The 22,222-nt window shown below is 42.6% G+C and overlaps 1 protein-coding gene across 3 annotated transcripts in view; it reads left to right on the forward strand.

The window, feature by feature from the left end:
- Positions 1 to 22,222, forward strand: part of GRK5 (G protein-coupled receptor kinase 5) — a 228,489-nt gene that overhangs the window by 163,783 nt on the left and 42,484 nt on the right. For all 3 annotated transcript variants that reach the window (XM_039547923.1, XM_039547921.1, XM_039547922.1), the window contains one exon: positions 22,000 to 22,100. In XM_039547923.1, the coding sequence (XP_039403857.1) occupies positions 22,000 to 22,100 (101 nt within the window). The remainder of the gene's footprint in view (positions 1 to 21,999; positions 22,101 to 22,222) is intronic.

Consider the following 22,222-nt stretch of genomic DNA (forward strand, 5'->3'; position numbering starts at 1 on the left):
CCAGATCCTTTACTGCTTAGCTAGTTATTCCTCATTTTGAAGTTATTCATTTGATTTTTCCTTCCTAAATGAAATACTTATCACTTGTCTTTACGGAATTTCATCTTGTTGAATTCAGACCAATTCTCCAATTTGTCAAGGTCGTTTTGAATTACAACCCTGTCCTCTAAAGTGCTTGCAAGCCCTCCCAGCTTTGTGTCATTTGTGTATTTTATAAGCATACTCTCCACTCCATTATCCAAGTCATTAATGAAAATACTGAATAGAACTGGACCCAGGACTGACCATGAGGGACCCCACTAGATACGCTCTCCCAGTTTGACAGCGAACCATTGATAACTACTCTTTGAGTGCTGTCTTTCAACCATTGTGCACCCACCTAGTAGTAATTTCATCTAGACCACATTTCTCTAGTTTGCTTATGAGAATGCCATGTGGGAATATGTCAAAAGCCTTACTAAGATCAAGATATATCAAGATTTATTAATTATATTAAGACTCAGGAGTTGGGGTTTCCACACTGTATCCTGTCATAATATTTACTCACCTGATTGTGTTGTGAGGCTTCATTCCTTTAAGATTCATAGGTAGAAGGGGTTATAGAAATGCAAAGTTATATTACCGGTATTTCTTTTGTAACCTAACTCCAGGTCTCCAGAGGTGGGAGATTAGTACCTGCACTAGCCTCAGCCCTTCGCTTTGTTATTACTGGAAGAAGATACTGTGTCATTTTTGTTTCTTTCTGGAAATGACGTCAGTGCAGCTCCATATGGAGGAGAAAATATTTCCCAGAGGCTAGACTAATTGTGCCACCTCTGCAGATTGGTTACTAGATTTACTAATCCAAATCTCCTCCTTTCCCAAAGACTCTACGGGCTTGTCTACACTATCCCACAAATGGTATTTAATTAATGCTAACTAGGAACTATTTTTTTGTTCACACCTTTAGAGTTTACATGGCGGCATTACAGTGGGAGAGTGTGCACTGCTATTCACCCCCCCACACACACACACACCCCCATAGTCCGAACTGCGAGGCAATGTAGACATAGCCTAAGTATATAGAGCAGATGCCCTGATGGAGTACCATCTACGCCGGCAAAGAAGAGCTCTTTTTCATTAGGGGTTTGCATTTCTCTGTTTAATTACCTGCCCATTAAAATAGACAAGTAACCTCAGATTCAAACACCTTCTGCTTTCAGATGAACGTTTCTCTTCAGCAGGTTTATGTCTGTACTTCAAAGAACCTCACTGTCTTGGTATAAAAATAGTTTGGCATAAAGCTTGATTGATGGAAGAAAATTGTAGATGTTCTTGATTTATTTCTTGGAATAATGGTTCAAATTTAAAATCAGAGTAAATTTGTTGCTGCTGCTGCTGTTTGGAATGCAGGATCAGAAGCAAAATCAAACTAAAACGTTGACTCCATATTCTGGCTATTAATTATTATTGTTTTTATTTAGATTTCTAAGTAGTTTGTAGTGTTGCAGCTGGGTCATGCCCATTAGGGTGCAATATGTGTAATAGATCATCATTATTCATGGGATGCTCATAGCCAGTTTTCAGACATGCCTGAGTGTCTGTGTGCTAGACAGCCCTGGTTCAGCAGCTCTGCCCCAGGAGCCTGTATACTGCCCCACTCTGGCTTCCACCAGCCTTGGTTACAACCAGCAAGGTGACCCCAACACACTCCCAGTTTCAAATTTCTCTACAACTGTGTGCCCTGAGTGTCCAGCCCTTACCAGGGCCACTTAGAGTTATACTAACGTTTGTTGCTCCTTTAAGGAGACAAAAGCACATTACAGCTTATTTACTTAACTGGGGTAAAAACACCCTTCCCTTCAAACACAGCACTGAGCTGGTATATAGTAAAAATAAAACAAATTTATGAACAAAATATACATAGGATTAAGTGAGTTCAAGTATAAGGAATGAAGATAGAAAGAGTTACACGTATAACAAAATAAAAATATCCTCACTTTAAAATATGCTCAGTTACACAGGCCATAGAAACAACAGGAAGAAAAAATGTCCCCCAAATAAATAGACCACACCTCACTACCTCCAAAATCCTCATGTGACTCACACAGCTGGTAGCCTGGAAGGAGATGGGCCCTGCATTGTGTCCTCAGACCACTAGAGAAAGTGAATTCCAGAGTAAAATACCCTCTGTTGAGACTATTCAACACTAGCCCCCAGACAATCAAATCTAGGGTGTGCTAGCTCAGCACTTCCCATCGGGCGTTGTGGAGAGAGGCAATGCCTCAAATAACCATGACTCAGACTATGATCAAAGTCCACATCTTGAACTGAACTTGGAAGCAAATAGGTAACCAGTGCAGTTCATGGAGAAAAGTGCTCATATGTTTGCCATGGCTGATACAACAAATAAAGTAAGTAGCCTCATTCTGTACCGGCTGTAGCCACCAGATAGTCTCCATGTACAGCCCCATTTAGAGGACACTTTGTGGCTTGTGGATTGGATTATTACAAGCATGTTTCACCATGACAAACTGCAGAGCTGCATAACCAAATGCGGATAAAAACAAGTGCTTTGGCCACAGAAGCAGCCATAATTTCAAGCGTAATTCCAAGTAGGGATCCTCCATTCTTCCACCTTACTCTGATGCATTAACATTCCCTCTGTCTTGTTTGGACTAAGCTGAAGCCAGCATACTCACATCCAAAGTCCCAGTCCCAGCCCAAAACTGGGAAAATACAGGCATTGCACTATCTGGCTCTGATGGAAATGAGACCTAGAACTGTATCTACATACTAATGCTGCCTCAATATAAGCTGATTTGCTGTCTTCATTAGTGGTTTCACATGAATGTTGAGCAGAAGAGGAGATCAAATAAATTCTTTTGGGATCTCCATATGAGATCTGTTGTGGCAAAGGAGCAATTACCCTAAACCTCTCTAGGGGATACATGGAAGAGGAAATAACAGAATCACCTCAGGATTATATCCTTTTCCCCAGATAGGCGCCACTGGTGAGTCAACAAAATTTCATGTGCTACTGTATCAAAGGCTGGTGACAGAGACAGCCCATTCGGCATGGACAAGGCCTTTGTTCATCACTAAGAAGAGACCTTTATCCAACAAGATGAATGCCATCTCAGTGCCATACCCAGACAGAATGTCCGTCTGAAAGGAACTAGAAAATCTGAAGACTCCAGATGGCTTCAAAGTTGCCTCAGCACAGCCTTCTCAATAATCCTCACCAAAAAGGAAAGGCTAAGGGCTGGGCAATAACTCTCTGCAAAATTAGCATTGAAAGAGTTTCTTCACTAGGGGCTTGTTTGAGGGAGGCTGGCACCTTACCTCCTTTAGGGAAGCTTTAACAATCTCCACAAGCAATGTACTCAACTCTAGGGTGGGCCAGAAAACAAGAATTCTGATTCATGAAAGATGTTGAGGTTTCAGAATTTCCTTTCGCTTCTCGTTGGAACAAAATCGAGACCTCTCTTTCTCATTCAGGTTTTGACCAGAAAGTCCACCCTGGACCTCAGAAACCATTTTAATGAAAGTTTTGTCAAAACCCAAAATATTTCCATGGAAAGTTTTTTGGTTTTGTCGAACTGGCATTTTTCAACACAAAATATTTTGTCTAAAAATTCCGAACTGGTTTTACTCAACACCTTTCTCTTTGATAGAACTAGCCATGAGAGAGATGGGTCCAGCTCACGGGCACCATCTGAAGCACACTGGAAGCCTAAAAGGAAAGCAAATTTCTGAGGCTGTGACATGGGTTGATAAAAATGTTCATATGAATTTTCACAAACATTATTTTCCTGGTTTCACTGGCAGGTTGTGTTTTGGCTTTTCATAAACTCATTGATATAATGGGAATGGTTGAGATTCTATCCACCATATCTATGGATAGAAAGTCCCCAAGAGTAGTCATAGAACAGTTATAACTAAACCCAACACAGCTTTACTTCACTGCCTGGCTTCCTATTGTACCTGACTCCCACTCCGCCCTCCCCACTGTAATAGCTGGCAAAGAGGTATACTTACATTAGTACTGCTTTTAAATTAGCGCTTTGCAGTCCATCTCTCTGCATCATTTTTGTCTTGCTGTCTTTGTGAGACCCACTGTACCCAACTCTACTAAATCATTAGCTCGTTATTTTCTCTCTCTCTCTCTGCAGTGTCTTGAGATACTTTGTCTGAGAGATGCTATATAAAAGCAAATTGATTTGAAATGGCTCTTAAGACATTCTCCATATGCCATTACAGTTTATATTTGGACTCAGCTGGGTACTAAAAATGTTACTGAATGGGATGGCTAATGTGCATTGTTATTCCCATTAATATACTTTACAGAATCACAGAACAGTAACTGCAGTCGTTTTCTTATCTGAATTCCTATTCATTCACCTTTCCTTCAGGAAATGCACTGAATAAAGGCCATGTTTGCCATTTTTTCCCTTTTCTTCAGGAGGTGAATAGGACAAGGATATAGTTCCTTGTATTCCAGTGAGGGGAAAGCAATGAGTATTTTGTTTAAAAAAATGTGCCCTTTGTTTTTACAAACAATTATAGGATAAGGAAGGGAGGGCTTAGTCTTGTGAAGGGGAAATTGGCTGATCAGCAGTGTCTGGCCTTGCATTTGTGTACCAGCTAACGAGTGCTGTGCATTCACATTAGGCTCTGTCAATGATATCAACTTTTTTTTAATGTGGACGGGAGGAAATTACAGTTGCATGTTAACCTTTTCTGCTGGGCAAACTTCTCCCACATGAGTCTAGTGCTCCCAGCGTTTGTATCGGTCGTGCACTGCCGTAGAATAAACTTCTTGTTGCACGGCATCATTTTAATCCTGCTATTGAGGATTTTATTTTCCACTATCAAACACATCTATTGTCGTCTCCTTGAGATTTCTTTTCCCTTCTTGTTTTCTCCACTGGTGACATAAATGCAAAATCAAGGCACTCATCTTGCTGGATTAATCATCTTCTCGGATCACGGCTGCCTTCCATCTCCCATGAGGAAGACCCACTGTATCACTTTTTAATGGTATTGGCTATATCCCATTTATGAAAGGGCAGGTCACATCATACTGAGAACTGCACTATCGTTCTGAGACCTCTTGCTATCTGTCTGTTTAAGTTATGCTAAATGCCTTGTAGGAAAGATTCTATAATTACTTTTTGGAGCAGCCAGGGACCGAAGTTGAAAGTCACTGGAAATGATGCTCAGAAAGAAGAAATTAAAGTTCCAATAAAAACAATCTAGAAAGCTTAGTGTGAGTCAGAGGCTTAGTGTTCTGAGAGACAAATTTTCTGGGATTGCTTTCTAGAATGCTGCATTCTCAAGCAAATCCAGCCAGTTGGTCATATACCCAGCTGGCCTTTCTCTTTCCAGTTATACGTCTCAACGGTAACAAGAGAGCAACACCATACAGTACAGTACATTCTCTTCCACTGGACACTGTGTGTGCTCCCTGCAGTGTTTGCACAGAACATACCTGATGCATGTCATGGTGGAAATGGGAGCCTGTGTGAAGGGGAGTGGCTATCTGCAGAGGCTGCACAAGCGTCTCCTAGTTAGATTACTGACAAAGCAGTGGGCACTTGATTTTTGACACACAAGGGGCGTGCAATGTGGTGTGCCATGTGAACACAACATGCTGCAGGGTTCTAAGACTGGCCATGGGTATTTACCAGCTCCGAATGTTATTCACAGCAGCTTTTACAACTATCAGAAGACTTTTAGGATGCCAAAGGCTTTAGGTGAAATCGTGACTTGAATGAAGTTAATGAGAGTTTTGTCATTAACTTCAGTGGGGCCAGGATTTCACCCTCTGACTCGATGAATTTGCCATTCCTCCTTTTATTGACTTCACTACTATGTAGTGACTGTCCAGTGGTGAGTGCGTAACTTGAGCCTCCACCTAGTATCTAGCATAATATATAATCCAGTCTCCAGAGAAATCAATATGCAATTGTTGTTGTTCCAGAGACAGCATAATCAATGTCTCTGGCGATCCGAGTGTCTCAGTCCTAAGGAAGTTGGGAAATAAACTTTGCAGTGTGCTTTCTGTACAAGCAGATCTCCATAGATTCACATGGATGTTCCCATTTTGGCAAAGGTTCTGAACAGCAGTCCAGTGACCTTGCTCCTCAAATTAGTGCTTTATAATCAGGCTTTATTATTAATAAGCATTCTTCTAATTACAGGGGACAAGCTGTAATACCGTGTTAGTGGAATCTAAACAAAAAAAATCGTGCAACTGGTTTGATGAGGAGTTTCTTTGCTGTGGTCTCAGAGTAAATGACATTTTCCCACGGTTTATTCAAGCCCTGTTCCCTAATACCTTACCCACTGTTTATAATATATACTGTAGCTAGTTAAGCACTTAGGACTTCTGGTTCTTGCAATGATGCCAAACTGCTGGATATCCTATTGAAAATGATATGGAGTCTGTTCTAGTCCACTGTCCTAGAATAAACCTGTGGGCACTCCTCTGTGCTCATTTGACTTACACAGGGCTATGCTGGTAGAACACTTTTTCATGTGGCTGAAAGGTTAGGCCAGGTACAATAACTGCATTGATCACATTTTAAATGGAAATGCCGCTTGTCTTGTCTTTGTGGCGGGGTTAAATTCTCAGGTCCATATGTTTATTGCTGAGCAGGCATTTCTCAACAGTTTGTCACGTGTGGTCAGGAAAATCACTGAGATGACTTGGTTCATGGGCAAGGGCCATTTATCTGGTTCAGGTTCGACAGAATTACTCTGGTTTGACCCTTTGAAAAATGGAAACTTGTGCCGGCTGAATCACATCAGCAAAATGTGTACAACTGGACAGCATGTGAGTCATTCGATCTGGGCAGGCCTCACAGCGTCATGGAGCCTGTGTTCTAGCCAGTGTATCCGAGAAGTTAGATGATGTTGCTTTCTCGAGATGTCAGCATTCAATCTGCATGTGTTGGATGTTTAACCAACAACAATTTGTAAAGCTGAATTTTATAGATACACAACATTTACCTGAAATAATCTCTGCTGCAGCAACCTTTCCCTTATTAGCTAGGAGGGCAGTATGTCCACTCTGTTCCTAAGCCATTATCCCACGGCAGTCGTAACTGGCCAAACTGCAGCTTAGGTGGAAGGCAATTCTAGTGTGCCTATCTACATTGTAGCAATGGGCTAAAACTAATCATTTGTCTGAGTTTCTACCTCACACCCAAACCCTGAACTGCTGCACTTTGGAAAAAATTGGATCCAACTCCAAAAAAACCCCCTGGATTTGTTTTTCAAAACCCAAACCCAACTGACAAGGACTTACAAAATCTAAAACCACTCCTGGCTTTGCCAATCCCCCCTGCTGTTCCATTGGGGGAAGATAATCTTCACTTCCCTCCTGAAAATTTTGCTGCAGATGTTATACACATGACATTGTTTCTTTCAGAATTAGCTGGGTGAAGAAGAGATTCCTACATACTGGGGAAAGTTTATAAAGTTGGTCAAAGCACTATGATGCCAGTGACTGAAGTAGCCAATTATTATTAATACTAATAATAGTGTACTGTCTGGCAGGGGAATCAAAGCATAAGTATGTCTCTTATTACAGCTTGCTTATTTCTTATGGTGCTGGATGGAGAGGAGAAGCAAGTTTCCCGCCATGCTTATATAACCCACATAACCTAGATTGGTATATATGGGTCACACACTGACCAGGGAAGCTTGTCCTGAACATCAGAAGTCCACAGCAGTTCAAATCTCCATATAGGCGCTAGCACTTATAACATTGCTGGTGGGGATCATCTATGGGACTTGAACCTGGAATCTCTGGATCCAAAAGCATGCAGGGATTTGGGGGCATTCCACTTCTTGAGTTAAAGGAGCATCTGTGGTAGCTTAAAAGCAGTAGCAGACTGATCAACTCTCATACATGGTGCAGCCAGTAGAAGGAGACAAAGACTCACACGGGGATAATGCAGATTACTATTAGCCTGTTTGTGCTGCTACCTGCCCATCAGTATCTCCCTTAAAAGTGACTGTTAAAGTGAGGTTAAATATGATGCCTGCCTCCTGATTTCTCCATCTAAAAGCTACATTAACGAACTAGCCTTTTATGAATGGACTTGGCAGATTTACAATGTGAGACATGAGAGTTATGCTCTTATCTGGTAAAATTTGAGTAGGAAAATCAGTTTGCTAATAACATTAGAGTGTTTTGTTTTAACAGATCCAAAAATCACAGCAGCCTCTTAAGACACCATTTTTGTCTCACAAGTAATAAAAACACAAAATGTATTTAAATGCATCAAAACCTCACTGGAGAAAAATCTCTTAAAAAAATATGAGCTTCCAAAAATTCCATTGATGGCAGGTGGGTTTAAAATATAACTAGCTTATTCATACTGTGGAAAGTTGGCTTTCAAAGCGCTCAACTTGAATTTTTTTTTAAAGGGAACTACACATGTTAAAAGCACTTGACCTGCATGCCAAGCCTCTGCTTGTAAATTAACTTAATATCATTTAATCAGGCTAAAGCCTGGACCCAATTCAAAATCCTAGCATCATAATTTAAATATCCTAACACAGCTGTTGTTTGTCCAACAGACAAAACTGAGGAAGAGCAGAATATGCCACTGTAAACAGCATGTCATCCTGAACAATAAACATCTTTCTTCCCTGTTCTCTTCTGATGGCAGTTACTGCGTGTTATCTAACTGACCGTTCACATGGGACACGTGATCAGGGGACTCCCTTCTTAAAAGGGGTCGGTGTTTGTGTGACTTTTTGTTCTACTCTCATGTGGGTGTTTCTAGTCTTTCAGTAAAAGTGGCGCCCAGCTTCCTGTTTTATATTAATTTTACTCATTTCCAAATTGTTTTTAATACCCTCAAATAGCTAGCTGCCTGTTAGGGTTTCATTTCACACACACACACTCACTCCCTCCCTCTCAGGATTTTGACCTATTAAGTAGTGAAGCTCATTATTAAAGAGGGCCAGAGCCTGCAAACTTTGTGCCCAATCCAACTCCCATTGCAGTTGGGAGCAAGAAACCCTCTGACTTCAGTTGAAGCTGGATCAGGCCTCTAATGCATGTGAGCAAACCTTACTCAGCGCAAGCAGCTCCAATGACTTCAGTGATGCAGCTTGTAAGGGAAGAATTACTCACATGCATAAAATTTGCAGAATTGGGTCCTATGTCTGGGGTAAGGTAATTTGGGCAGTGGTCTGTCTGTTTTCCCCTTCGAAAGCCATTAAATAATGGTGAGGTTGTTAATGAGTTTTTATAGATGTAGGGACTTTTTTTTTTAATGGAACAAATGACATTTGGTTTACCAGAGCAAGCCAAGCTATGACTATTGCAACATAAGGTTGCTTGCTAATGTTTAGACAACTCAACAGTGATGGGAGAACGTCAAAAGGTAGAGAAGTTCCAATAACCAGCTGAGCAGCTGGGTGCTTTTCCAAAACTATTGAGCATGTTAAACTGTATAGGAAAGCTTGTTAGAACAGACTTGCTCATATTATCTTGTCACTCCTGTTGCCAGGTCTTGTACGGGAACAGAAATCTGAGCCAGGCATAAAAGAAAAAAATGATTGTTGACAGCAGTTATCTACATTTTTTTTTAACCAGAAAAATATGTTCAGTTGAACTAGAGATAGACAGGTCAGGTTTGAACTTTCCACAAGTGTCACAGCCTTCAGATCTGGGGTTTGGGTTGGCCTATTTTATGATATGTAGGAGGGTCAGATGACAAACCGGGATTCTAAAATCCAGACTTTCCTAATGGTATTTGATTCTGGGGTTTGTGCTGCGATCAGGCCAAAATGTAGCAAAAGCAGGAAAATGTAGATTGGTTCTGATTTTCTTCAAACTAAGTGAGGTATACTGTAACTTCTTCTCACAGATGTTTGATTTTTGGCTGAAAGCTTTAACATGTTCCTGGAAAACGAGGCTTTTGAAAGAGAACTTTCTATTCTAGTCTCTTGTTTAACTTCTTATTTTTTCATTATTAACACACATGAGCTTTCCATATAAGTATTAACAAATCTCATTCATAATCTCAATTGTTACCTTTTAAAAGACCTGTTTGTGTTTAATGAATCTTATCATTATCTAATATGTATTTTATTCAGATTCCAAAAATGGTAACCACATATTGTAAAATCTACTTGATCCTGAACAAAAGATTGTCATTTTTTTCCCATTGAATGGATTTCTCATACTTTATTTCTCAATTAATGTTGAGAAATCTGTCCTTTTCCAATAATGAGGTATCACGCATCATGCTGCTAGTAGTAATTGTGCTTGTTACACCCTGATACCCCAGTATTCACCACTGTTGTGTAATTAGGATATTTCTTATACAAAGTATGCCTTGTGAGATGTCATTCTAAAAGTCTTAAACTGCGAGACATTAATATCTCATTGGATTGTATATGCTGTCATAGTATGTGAAGTTATGAGGTTTAGCTAGGTTATGTGTTACTGAAACATGTTGTGAGATTGAAAACACCCACAGGCATGGTGTTCACGTACAACAGTAAAAAGGCCAAACAATGTTTATAGTTAATTGAGGAAATGCACATAAGCATAAGGATTACCCCAGGAACTGTGTATAATAGAAACCTCTCAGAGATAGCACTACACACTGGGAACGTTTGACCCAGGTCACAGCAAAAGAGCTTTCCAGCAAGTGGGGAGAAGATATAAAAGGGGGGAAATGACATCATAGGGGGACTTCACTCTCCCTACAACAACACAGCTGGAAGCACCTGAGAAACAAAGGCTGAACTGTGGGAAGTGGTGGTCCTAGGCTAGAAGGATTTTTAGCCTGTGTATGAAAACCTGGGAAAGCCAAGGCAACTTGTGCCTTAAGAATCTGCCAGCATGTTTATCACTCAGGGTGAGAATTTGCTAGTTTATATCTTACCTATCTAGTGTGTTAAGCTCAGTTTGCGGTTTTTGTTTATTGACTAAGGTAATCTGTGATCTTTTGTAGTTAATACATTTATTTCTTGTTTATAACATAACCCAGTTTGTGCAATTAATACTGGGTGGGAGGGTGGCAGGAAGCTGTGCACATCTCTCTCCACATTGAGGGGAGAGGGTGAATTTTTATGAGCTTGCGCAGTGCAGATCTTTTATACAGTGCAAGACTGTGTTATTTTGGGTTTATCTCCCAAAAGGGGTGTGAGTGCTGGGTGAGTCCTTTCACACAGAGCTGACTTCAGGTAGTGTCTGCAGCTGGGTGTGACCCTACGTGTGTGTGTGTGTGGGCGCGCGCGCTGCAAGATGCTGGAAAGCATAATTCAGCAAAACAGGGAGAGGGAATCCAGGCAGGTGGATCAGGAGAGGCTCAGTGAAACCCCAGGACATCAGGTGGCATCCCGGATGGGGCGTCCAGCCATCACAGTGGCCCAGCGAACAGGGTCATGTGCACAGCTTATTGCTCTGAAACACTGGTTGTGATTTTAAGTGAGTTTTAAGTGTGTTGGCCAGAGAACAGACAAAGTGGTTACTGTTTTGTTATTTTCTGTTTGCTTATTTTGGGAAAGGGAAGTAGGGACAAGAAAGCCAGGAAAATGAGTGAAAGTGAAGCTACCAAAAAGTTGGAGCTCTACTGGTTACAAGTAGAAGAAAATGAAAAGATGCATAAGAGACAGAATTGAAACAGATGGAAATGGATGAGCAAAAGGCTGCACATCAGAGGGCCATGGAACTGAGACAGCTAGAGGCTGAGGAAGCCCGAGAATGGAGAAAACTGGAGGCTGACAAAGAAATGGAAGCAGAAGCAGCCAGGCAGAAGTTAGCCCTGGAACTGAAAGACAAACAACTGGAGGAAAAAGAAAACGAGAGGAAGCATCAACTGGCCGTAATGGAGTGGAAAAGTCAGAACCCCACATTAGGGGACCCCCCTCTCCAAAAATCCACAAGTGGAAGCGGTTGTGCCCAGCGTACAATGAGTCTGGGGACACTGATGAATATTTTATCACATTTGAGAGGCTGTGTATGCTCTGTGCAATTCTTGAGGATCAACGGATGACCACTTCGGTTGCAAAATTGACTGGGAGAGCTCTGGACATATTCAATAAGATGCCAGTTGGTGATGCTTCCAATTATGGTAAATTTAAGGAATTGGTTTTTATTACACCTGAAATTTATAGAGTAAAATTTAGAAGCCTTAAGAGAGGGGCTGGATTAAGTAATGTGGTTTATGTGAACCAAATGAGAGATTTAGTGGATAAGAGGAAAAGGTATTACAAGCTTTGAAGCAATGTGTGATTTGGTTGCTCAGGAACAGTTCCTGAATATGTCTAATGATGACGTAAAACAGTGTTTATGGGATAAAAAGGTAGAAACAGTCAAAGAACTTGCAGCTTTTGCAGATAATTTTGAACAATCCCAGGCACCTATTAGGAATAAGTCACAGGCAGAAGGGTTTAAGTTTGGTGGGAAGCCAGGTCACCGCTTTATCCCTGGGAAAGGGTGGGTGGCCAGGAGGTGAGGCACTCACCCTCCCAGATTCCTACCTCCCATTCCTGTCCCAAACCGCCCTTAAAAACAGGAGACCTTAGAAGGTGCTTCCACTGTAATTCTACAGAGCACCTGATGTATAACTGCCCCAGATTGAAGGAGAATAAGCCTCCCCTGTTGGCTTGGTTGTCCTCAGCCCCGAGACACCGGAGGGTACCCCCATAACTTATCAGACCTGCTTGGTGAACATTGGGTCTGGTGAACCAGACAAGGAACACATTAAGATTGTCCAAATTGATGGCACAGAGTGCCTGGGTTGGAGAGATACTGGGGCCCAGCTCTCTCTGGTTTGACCAAGTGTGGTCCCAGTGGTTAGTATTTTACCAGGGCAAATGGCTAGCATTAAGGGGATGGGGCCGGAAAGGTTCCCTGTACCACTAGTGAAGGTTTGTGTGGAGTGGGAAGGTTTGGAAGGCGATTTACTTGTGGGGATGCTAGAGGACATCCCAGTGGACATGTTGGTAGGGAACAGTTTTTTCCACAAGGCCAGGACTGTTGGTGTGGTAACTCACAGCATGAAGGAGTGTTGTGTAGGGTCCCCAAAGGGGGAGGAGAGGGTGTTGCCTGCCAGTGAGAAGGCTGTTCCAGCTGGTAGCTGCAGGTCTGATGCAGCCAAACCAGTAACAGATCTTGCCCTAGGGAGCACCGAAGGGTGTGTCTCAGAGAGGAGCCCAGGGAACAGTGTTGGAACCTTAGAATCCACAGAGGAGATGGGTCAGGGTTCCATTGGCACTGCAGTGCAGGGTGGCAGCATGCTTCCAATTGAGGGAAAGGCGGAGTCAGGCCTCTGCCTAACTGAAAGCAACGGGTCCCCAGGGCCGGAGGGGCAGGAGAGAGGTTTTCAGTGTCTGAGGAAGTTATCCCAAGTATTATCTGCAATATAAAGAATTAATACTAATAATAACACAGCTGCTGCTTATGCTCTTATGCACTCCCAATGTCAATTCCTATATCTGTGATATCAAACAAAAATATTCTGGAACTATGAAGCCTTGTGCTCAGCGGGCTTGCCTCAGCCAGACCCAGATGACTCTGTGGTAGGAAAAGAAAACCCAGCTGTCAATTACTTAAACTGATGCCGTTGCTCATGATCTGGAACTGGCTGTTTTCTACAAATGCAACTTGCTCTGAAGATCAGGGGGAAAAAAAGATATATTTTCAAACAACTTTGTGCCTTACCAAAGTGACTAATGAAATGGGTGTGCGATGGGACAGTACTGTGGCCTCTTCTCTCATGGGGTTGACATATATCTGATCCGTGCCCTAACGGATCACAATCTCTAGGATACCTCCCTTCTGCCTTCTCTCCGACAGCACTCTCCTCCCCTCTTTCGCCTTTCTCACCTCATTCCCCTCAATCTGTCCCTCACTAGCTCACCCACTCCACAAGCCCTGCTTACCTCTTCCTACCCCCTCAGTCTCTGGGTTAGATTAAATCTTGGCTTGTGCTGGCCTTTCCCTGCCCACTGGGGTGGGAGTGGAGATTGCAGTGGTGGAAAGTGGTTGTGCCCCCCCTCCCCCAGCGAGGGTCCCTGTGTAGCCTGGGTTATGGAGAGTCAGCATATCCCCATTGCAGGGGCACCAGTGGAGCCTCTAGTGGAAATACCATCTGCCTCTCCTGGAGTGAGTCCCCATTGGCAAGCAGAAGGCTGGCCTTGGTGGCACCTCCCTGTGCAGCAGGGTGAAACCAGCCCACTATCTCCACTCCCCAATTCCAGACATATTCATCTAATGCGCTTTCTCCCACCCTCCTATACTATCACATACAGTGGTGCTCCCCCTCTGCAGCCATCAGAGACCTTGCATTCATCTAAGAAGCAGTCACACTCAGTCCATTTTCTTTCCAATCCCTTCCCTGATTGCAGGACCTCTCATCACCACATTCATCTGACTTACAGTGTGGGCAAACTTAAGCACCACTAGGCATCATTAACTGCATCCTGTAATGGCTGCACCTTCCAGAAACATCTGGAAGTGGATATGGGATGGACCCAGCAGCAGCAGAATTGGTATTGCATGCCAAAGGTTTGCTAGTATTGACACAGTCTGTTGCTTTCGGTGCTGCAGAGCGGTGAGAGATATGCAAATATGCAGATCAAATGAAGCTGCAGGACAGCTGGACAGTTATTTTTTCCAGGTTCTCTTAGACACACGACCATTATGATCACCTCATACTATAGGACATCTGCTTTTCATCTGAAACTGTTCCTTTCAGAGCTTTCATACCTCTTCTAATTTTTAGTCCACGTAGAGAATTTGCAAATCATTTACACATGGAATGTCGGTTGCCCACATCTGAAAATATACACATCATTGAGACATAAGTGCTTGGATCTGGAGACAGCTTAGGAAAAGTTATGGCTTGACCTTTTGTCCATGGACTGAACCATTTTTAATTAATTTTAGACTAGTTTGTTGTGGAATGTTTTCAGAAACTGAAACGTAACATATGCCGAACGTTATTTGTTTTATACAAGCAACATTTAAAATAACACATAATGATTCAACATCACATCATTGCAGCATGTCTGAAACTTGCCAGCAATGCAGTCATATTTATGATCAGAGAGCTTGCAGGCAATCAATACTATTAAAAAAAGATATTCTTGTTCATGTCTAGCTTTGCTTCTGTCTCAGCATTCATGTTTTAAGGCTCTCTAAGGAGTGGCATCCACTGCCGTAGAGCGAGTATGGGATGGAGCCTGTATTCCTCGGTTCAATTCCCTGCGCTGCCACTACCATACTATGTGACAATGGCAAGCCATGTGTAGTCTGATTTTCAGAGGTCTTGAGCACCCGCAGCTTCGTCTTACTTCGGTGGTACTTCTTTATTTTACTAGGAGTTGTGGATGCTCAGCCCCTCTGAAAAATGGGGGTTATTAACTTCTCTATGCTCAGTTTATCCATCTGTAAAATGGCTGTAATAAGAACAACAACTAGCTCTGATATAGCGCTTTTCATCAGTAGATCTCCAAGTGTTTTGCAAAGGAGCTCAGTGTCATTATCCGCATTTTATAGATAGGAAATGCGAGGCAAAGAAAGGTAAAGTGACTTGCCCAGTTTCATCCAGTGGGCCGGTGGCAGAGCCACAAATAGAATGCAGGTCTCCTGAGTCCCAGTCTGGGACTCTACCCTCTAGGCAACATTGCCTCTGCAGGGTGTGGCTTAATTACTTAGTGCATCTTAAGTGCTTTGAGGTTCTTAGCTGAGAAGCACTGCACAACTGCAAAGTAGTAATGATGACTATTTATGGACTAAGAAATTGTTGTTGGTTAAAAAGTCAGTCTGACCCCGGTGGACAAGAAACTTCTGTTATTCACAGAACAGGTTTAGGACCCAAGCCTCGCTAATTAGAAACTTCCAGACATGTCCTTCCGGCTCACTACATCCTGACCAAAGTTTCCATGTTTTAAACGAAAAGTAGTACCACATTTAGCAGTTGCCTATCTTAAATGAGCAGTAGCACATTTAACACATTTTAACAAAGTAATATAATTGCTAGAGAAATGAATACTCCAATCACAACCATTTACTGCTGAAGTGCCTTACCCAATACTTCTGAAGGGTTTGACCAGTTGGCAGAATGACAAGATGCCATGTGTATTGCACAGGTTCCCATGGAAAATATCTCCTCCTCATAGAAATGTTACAGATGTTCTGACAAAACATATAGAGATGAATTTGTTTCCCTTTTTGTTCAGTAGACAACAAATAATGAGTCTTAAATGGCTGAGTGAAGCACCCAGTAGCAGAATGTATGGCACAGTCATAAAAGGCAAGTTTACATTTTAGAGCACAATGATACAAGGTAACATTTAAAATAACAGATAATGGGGACTTCAGAATCTTCTTGGAAGCTTTCATTGGAGTCTGACCTTCCCTTCAGTATTTGCACAGTGAGGTATCTCTGTGCCTGTTGACCTTCATCATTACTTATGCATACGTACACAAACACAGCAGTATATAATGCTTTTTATTTTGGTTAAAAGTCTGGTAAAAGCAGTTACCCTTTCGACTTTGATTAAACCATCAAGTAAACAGGTGTAGTTTGATGAGTTTCATTTTTATTGGATTAACTCAATAGCTTCATGCACTGCTAGCGTCTTAGGAAATGATTCTGATCTGAATTACACCTGTTTCAGTGTAGTTACTCCTGATTTACATTGGTGCAAGTGAGATCAAAATCAGTCTTTTAGCATTTGAGAAAATGTAATAGTCATTAGGGAAAATGCAGTTCTGTGCACTGGTAGGGTAGGTGTCCAGTTTTTGACCAGAACACCTGGTCGAAAAGGGACATTGGTGGTTCTGGTCAGCACCACCAATCGGGTCATTAAAAGTCCAGTTGATGGTGCTGCAAAGCTAAGGCAGGCTAGTCCTTACCTTTCTTGGCTCCGCACTGCGCCCCAGAAGCATCCAGCAGGTCCGACTCCTAGGTGGGGGGCCACGGGGCTCCGTGCACTGCCTCCACCCCAAGCACCAGCTCTGCACTCCCATTGGCCGGGAACTGCAGCCAATGGGAGCTGTGGGGGCAGTGCCGATGGGCAAGAGCAGTGCACAGAGCCGCCTGCCGTGCCTCTGCCTAGGAGCCAGACCTGCTGTCCACTTTCGGGGTGCAGCGTGGCCCACAGTGCAAAGACAGGCAGGAAGCCTGCCTTAGACCCCTCCACTGTGCCGCTGACCAGGAGCTGCCAGAGGTAAACCCCTTCCTCAACCCACAGCCCCTTGCTGCCCCCTGGATTCCTCATCCCCAGCCCCACCCCAGAGCCCGCACCTCCAGTGAGAGCCTTCACCCCCTCCCGCACCTCAACCCCTGTCCCAGCCCAGTGAAAGTGAGTGAGGGTGCGGGAGAGCGAGCCACTAATGGAGGGGGAATGTAGTGAACGGGGGATGGCCTCGGGAAAGGGGCAGGGCTAGGGAATTTGGTTTTGTGTGATTAGAAAGTTGGCAACCCTATGCCCTGGTTATGTCTGTTCGGGGTTGTGGGGGTTTTTTGAGTTGTTTTTTTTTAAATACAAGAAAAACATAAGAGCTTAGAGAGTTAACAGAAGAGCTTGAATCACAAGATTCAAGATGTATGGTATTAATCTATACAGTCTAGATTTGTTTTTGATAAATTAATCTCATGGCTGCTTAAGAACGTTTCATGTATGCAGAAGTGGTGCATTGGAGAGTCGGATGAAAGCCAAATCTGCTTTTACAGTCTTTGCCCATGGAATACTGGCAGAGTGGCATGAAATAAGTGCCACTGAGCACTTTTCATAGAAATCACGCAAGTTGTTTGTGCTCCTCCTCATCCAGGGAAGAATCAACTGTCTTCTTTAGTCAGCCAAGGTGCTAGTCTTGTAAACTTTCAGTTGCTAGGACCCAAATTCTTGTTTCTTCTCTTCATAAGAGTTGCTACCTATTTGTTGATCTCCAAAGCAAAAGTAAGATTGTGTGGGTTGTTGGTGGGCTTTTGGGGGCAGGGTTGGAAGCGGTGTTTTGTTTATTTTTAAATCCAGTCAATGTGAATATGTGCTGAATTGCAAGAGCTAAGAAAAATGACAGGATTGTTTAAAAATTCTGATGGACATGTTCGGTCTGTCATTGGGAGGTATGAAATCATAAGAAAAATCTAAGAAATTATGTCAGTCTATATTGTATAGAGAAGACTCGTTGGGATTATAAGGTGTACAGCAGGGTAGGCTACACTAATTGAGTTGGAATGGTCCCTTTGGCTTTAAGCCTCTGGTTTTGAATGGTTTCAAGGGCTGCACAATTACACAACTTGTTTTCATAGACATACAATTCCTTGGAAAATGAACTGCACATGAAAAAATAATGTATTTTGTTAAAGAAAATTAAATGGTCTAGTAAAACTGTTTGCACTACATACTGGGCTCCGGTCCATCCATATGTTTCCTTTTAAAAAGTGCAGAATGTTAGTGTTCTTAGATGCCTTTACTCCCATTAATATTGTTCGTTTGCTGTTGATTTGTTAAGAGGAGAGGAAGGAGAAGAGCGATTCAAAGGTCAGTTGCGAGTGGTTTTGAAAAATTAAGCACTGACCGTGTCTCTCATGAACTTGGGCTGGGAAAGGGCGATTAACTGTAGTTGTAAATAGTTCTCACATTCTTTTTTCTTCCCTTCCTTCTCCCCTCACTTTATCCCAAATTCAGTCTCCTCACGTATTAAAATGGTTCTTAAAATTGTGCTTATGATTTTTTGGAAAGTGTAATAGCCTAATATCATTACTGTTTATCATGTTTATTACAGTAGTGCCTAAGGGCCAAGCAACAGTGGGGTCCTACTGGGCTAGGCGCTGTACAAACATGGTAGCAAACAGTCCGTTCTCCTAAGTGCTTGCAATCAGAGACAGGGTGGGGGGGAAGAGTTATGACACACAAGCAGCATGAACAATGTGATGGCAGCAAACATTGTTAGTTCCAATTCTTTTTTTTGGGGGGGAGGGTTAGTTCAGAGGAGGTGAGCTAAATGGAAAGAGAAATGAAGGGAGAGAAGATGTTAACGGGAAGGGTGTGAGGAAGAGAGAGCACGGAAGGGCAAGAGGCAGGTGTGGAGTGAAGCGGAGATGAAGAAATTGGGAGGCAAAAGAAAAGGGAGGGTTGCAGCAAACAGCCAATCGGCACAGAGCAGAGAATGGCCACTCAAAACTGCAGTAAGTTCTTTGAATGTGCAAAGATCCCTGCCTTGGCTGCCTCTGTGGCTGTTCCTACTGGCTGGTTGCTATCTGCAGTTTTTCTCCAAGGAAGGTGAGGGTGGAGAAGGTGCACCTGGGTCCTACTTTCACTAGAGTGTGTGAGGGGTCTCCCCTGCACACTTTTGCGTCCATGTGTGCGTGTGTGTGTGGGGGGGGGAATGGTGGCCCCAGCAGGGCCCCATTTTGTCATGCACTTTGGTCTCAGACAAAATGTGATGTGTTTAGTGCCATAACATTAACTGGATCCCAGATGGAGGAGGAGAAATGGAGCGCATGAATGGGGATGGAAATGGAGCCAAAGTGTTCTAATGAATGCTTAAAGCTAGGCAGCTACATCTATATTTTGGCACTTAAATAAAGGCTTTGTTTTCCGATGCTGAATGCCTGCAGGTCGCATGAAATACTGAGCACCTGTAGGTCCCACGAAAACCCATGGGAGATGCAGATGCTCAACACCTCTAAGAATCAGGCCATTTTTATTAGCTGTCTAATTATGGACAGGAATGTTTTAAGGTGTTAGATCATTACCTCTCCCTTCAGCTCTGCTAACCACATCCAACATTTTTAAACACTGCTGTCTTTGTCTACACTAGGTACTAAGTGGGGGTTAACCACATGTTAATTAAAACATGTAAGTTAACATGTTTTCTAACCCAACTCAATGAAAAGACTCCTGTTAACTTCAGTAGTCTTGGATCAGGCCTGTACGAATATTCTTAAATGCCTTAGAATTTATATTATGTTTTGTTTCCAGTTCGTTCACTGTCATGCCTCAGGTCAGTCACACACACACAATCCGTATTTAGTCACCTAAATAAGTGGCTTGATTTCTCACGGTGCTCTGCACCCCTCAGTTCCCATTGCCTCCAGTGAGCAACCATGATGAGAAAATTTGGCCTTAGCCTCCTTGTACCTCAGTTTCCTGATCTATTCAATGAGTACAGTAGTACTGCCTACCTCCCAGGGTGTCATGAGGCTTAATTAGTTGGTTGCAGTGCACTTTGAGGTCCTTTGATGAAGTCTGATGTCATTATTTAGAAGTTCTTTTGTTAAGATAAAATGTTCATATCACGTCAATGGGCCCTCCTTGTAGCATTTGGTCCTATTCGGTGTCGCCTCACAGGCCTTGTCTTTTGTCCCTCAGGTTGGCAGTGCTGGAAATGTTGTAGAGACAGTAAGCTCCAGCTCAGGTGAAAATGCACCTCATGTTGCTCTCCAGAGAAACCCTGTGACTGAGTTGAGTGGTGATAATGACCTTTACAGGGCATTCCACCCAACCTTCTTGGGCTAGAGATATGGAGGGAAGGAGGAAATCTTCCACCGAGGACAAAAACATCAAGCATGTTCTACTGATTTTATTAAAATGCTAAGCTCTGAGCCTCCATTGCCCAATACTGTAGACTTCAGCCCTGTTTAAAAATACTCCAGCAGAGCACAGAATATGCTTCCCTGTTGTAATCAGGAACGTATTCTCATTTCAGCAGAGAAAAAAAGAAAGATTTCATTCAGCTTCCACCAAGCTGGGGATTTGCTCCTACTTACTCCTGTCCCCTTCTCCTTTGCCCCCATCATTTGCTCAATTATCACTGCAATTTATTACAATATTTGCCAGGATATCACAAACCAAGCGTGAGCTACCTAGACCATCTGGTCAGAAGTGAGTGATTAACTGCTGTGATCCTCCCACTCAGCACCATCTGGTGGTCATGCTCATGAATGAAAAGTTTTTCTTTACAAAGTGTTACGGCTCCTCCTGCACGTATATTGAGAGGGTTTGATTGATTCATATGGCTGGGCTCTCAAAGGAGCCGAAGAAAGGTAGGTGCTCAAATCCCACTGATTTGAACAGGGAAGGGGCGGTCTTTGTGTAAATAAGCATAAGACCCCAATAAGAATGTGAATGAAATATAGCTATCGTAATAGCTATAGATCGATGGATAGATTTCATTCAAATGTTATAATTACACAGTTTTCTTAGGAATGTGAACATGTATGAAATGTCTCTAAAAACAAGTCCCTGCTGTCAAGTGGTCCGAAATAGACCAATTTGGTGATCTTCCAGGCACATTGCAAAAGACATCTGTTTGACAGGGATTTTGCAGAGCGCTGAAGGTATGTTTCCTATAGCAATGAAGGGGTGGACAGGAGTTTTTGTAGGTAGTTGGCTGAGAGAATTCCTGTCTGAAATGATTATTTTAATGCTGCTGAGATTTCATTGTACTACTAATTATGTTAGGGTGCCCAGAGCCACGTATAGGTGTCTTTTTAATATTATGTAAATCTGAATAAATAAATAAATAAAATACATTCTCTCTGCTCTTGGTTTGTGTTGAGCTTCTGCTGGGAAAAAAATGGATTCTTTTAGACAACACAAAGAAACATCAATGAGATGAAAACACTGGGAGAATTCTCTTTTGTTTTAAAGAATGAAGGACTAGTCCCTACGCAGTTCAGTATGGCAGATTGTTCATGGGGTGTAAAGTGTAGTCTGTGAACTGATAGAGTTGTCAGGCCAGCATCTTTTGCATATCATGGAGATCAAGAAGAGGTGAAGGTACAGAAGAGTACATGAAAGGTTATCGCATTCGTGTGGCGGTACAGTGAAGCACAGAGCAAATTACTACAGTATCATACTTTTCTGCAGCACGACTCAGTTCTCGATTGCTCTTACACAACCCTTGGAGCTGAATTAGAGTGGTCAAGAGCTTGGCTAATGAACGTGGTTTAATGTGCTAGCAGGGAATCGGCTGTGCCTTAGAACAAAGATAACATTGCTCCTTTCGTCTTTCCCTAGTCCCCAGTTTATGTTGCCGAAGTCAGTCAAGATCTTGTCCAGCAGACTGAGGAAAAACTCGAAATCAGCCCCTGCAAAGAGCTGTTTTCTCACTGTGCAAAGTAAGTATAACTTGACTTCCAAAGATCACACAGTTGCAGTGGTCAGACTTGTAAAAGACCATGTCAGACAAGGGGAGAAATTTTAATTTGAATCTGCAGCTTGCATTTTCTTAAATTTACAT

This window comes from Mauremys reevesii, linkage group 7 (assembly GCF_016161935.1).
Source record: "Mauremys reevesii isolate NIE-2019 linkage group 7, ASM1616193v1, whole genome shotgun sequence".
NCBI lineage: Eukaryota > Metazoa > Chordata > Testudines > Geoemydidae > Mauremys > Mauremys reevesii.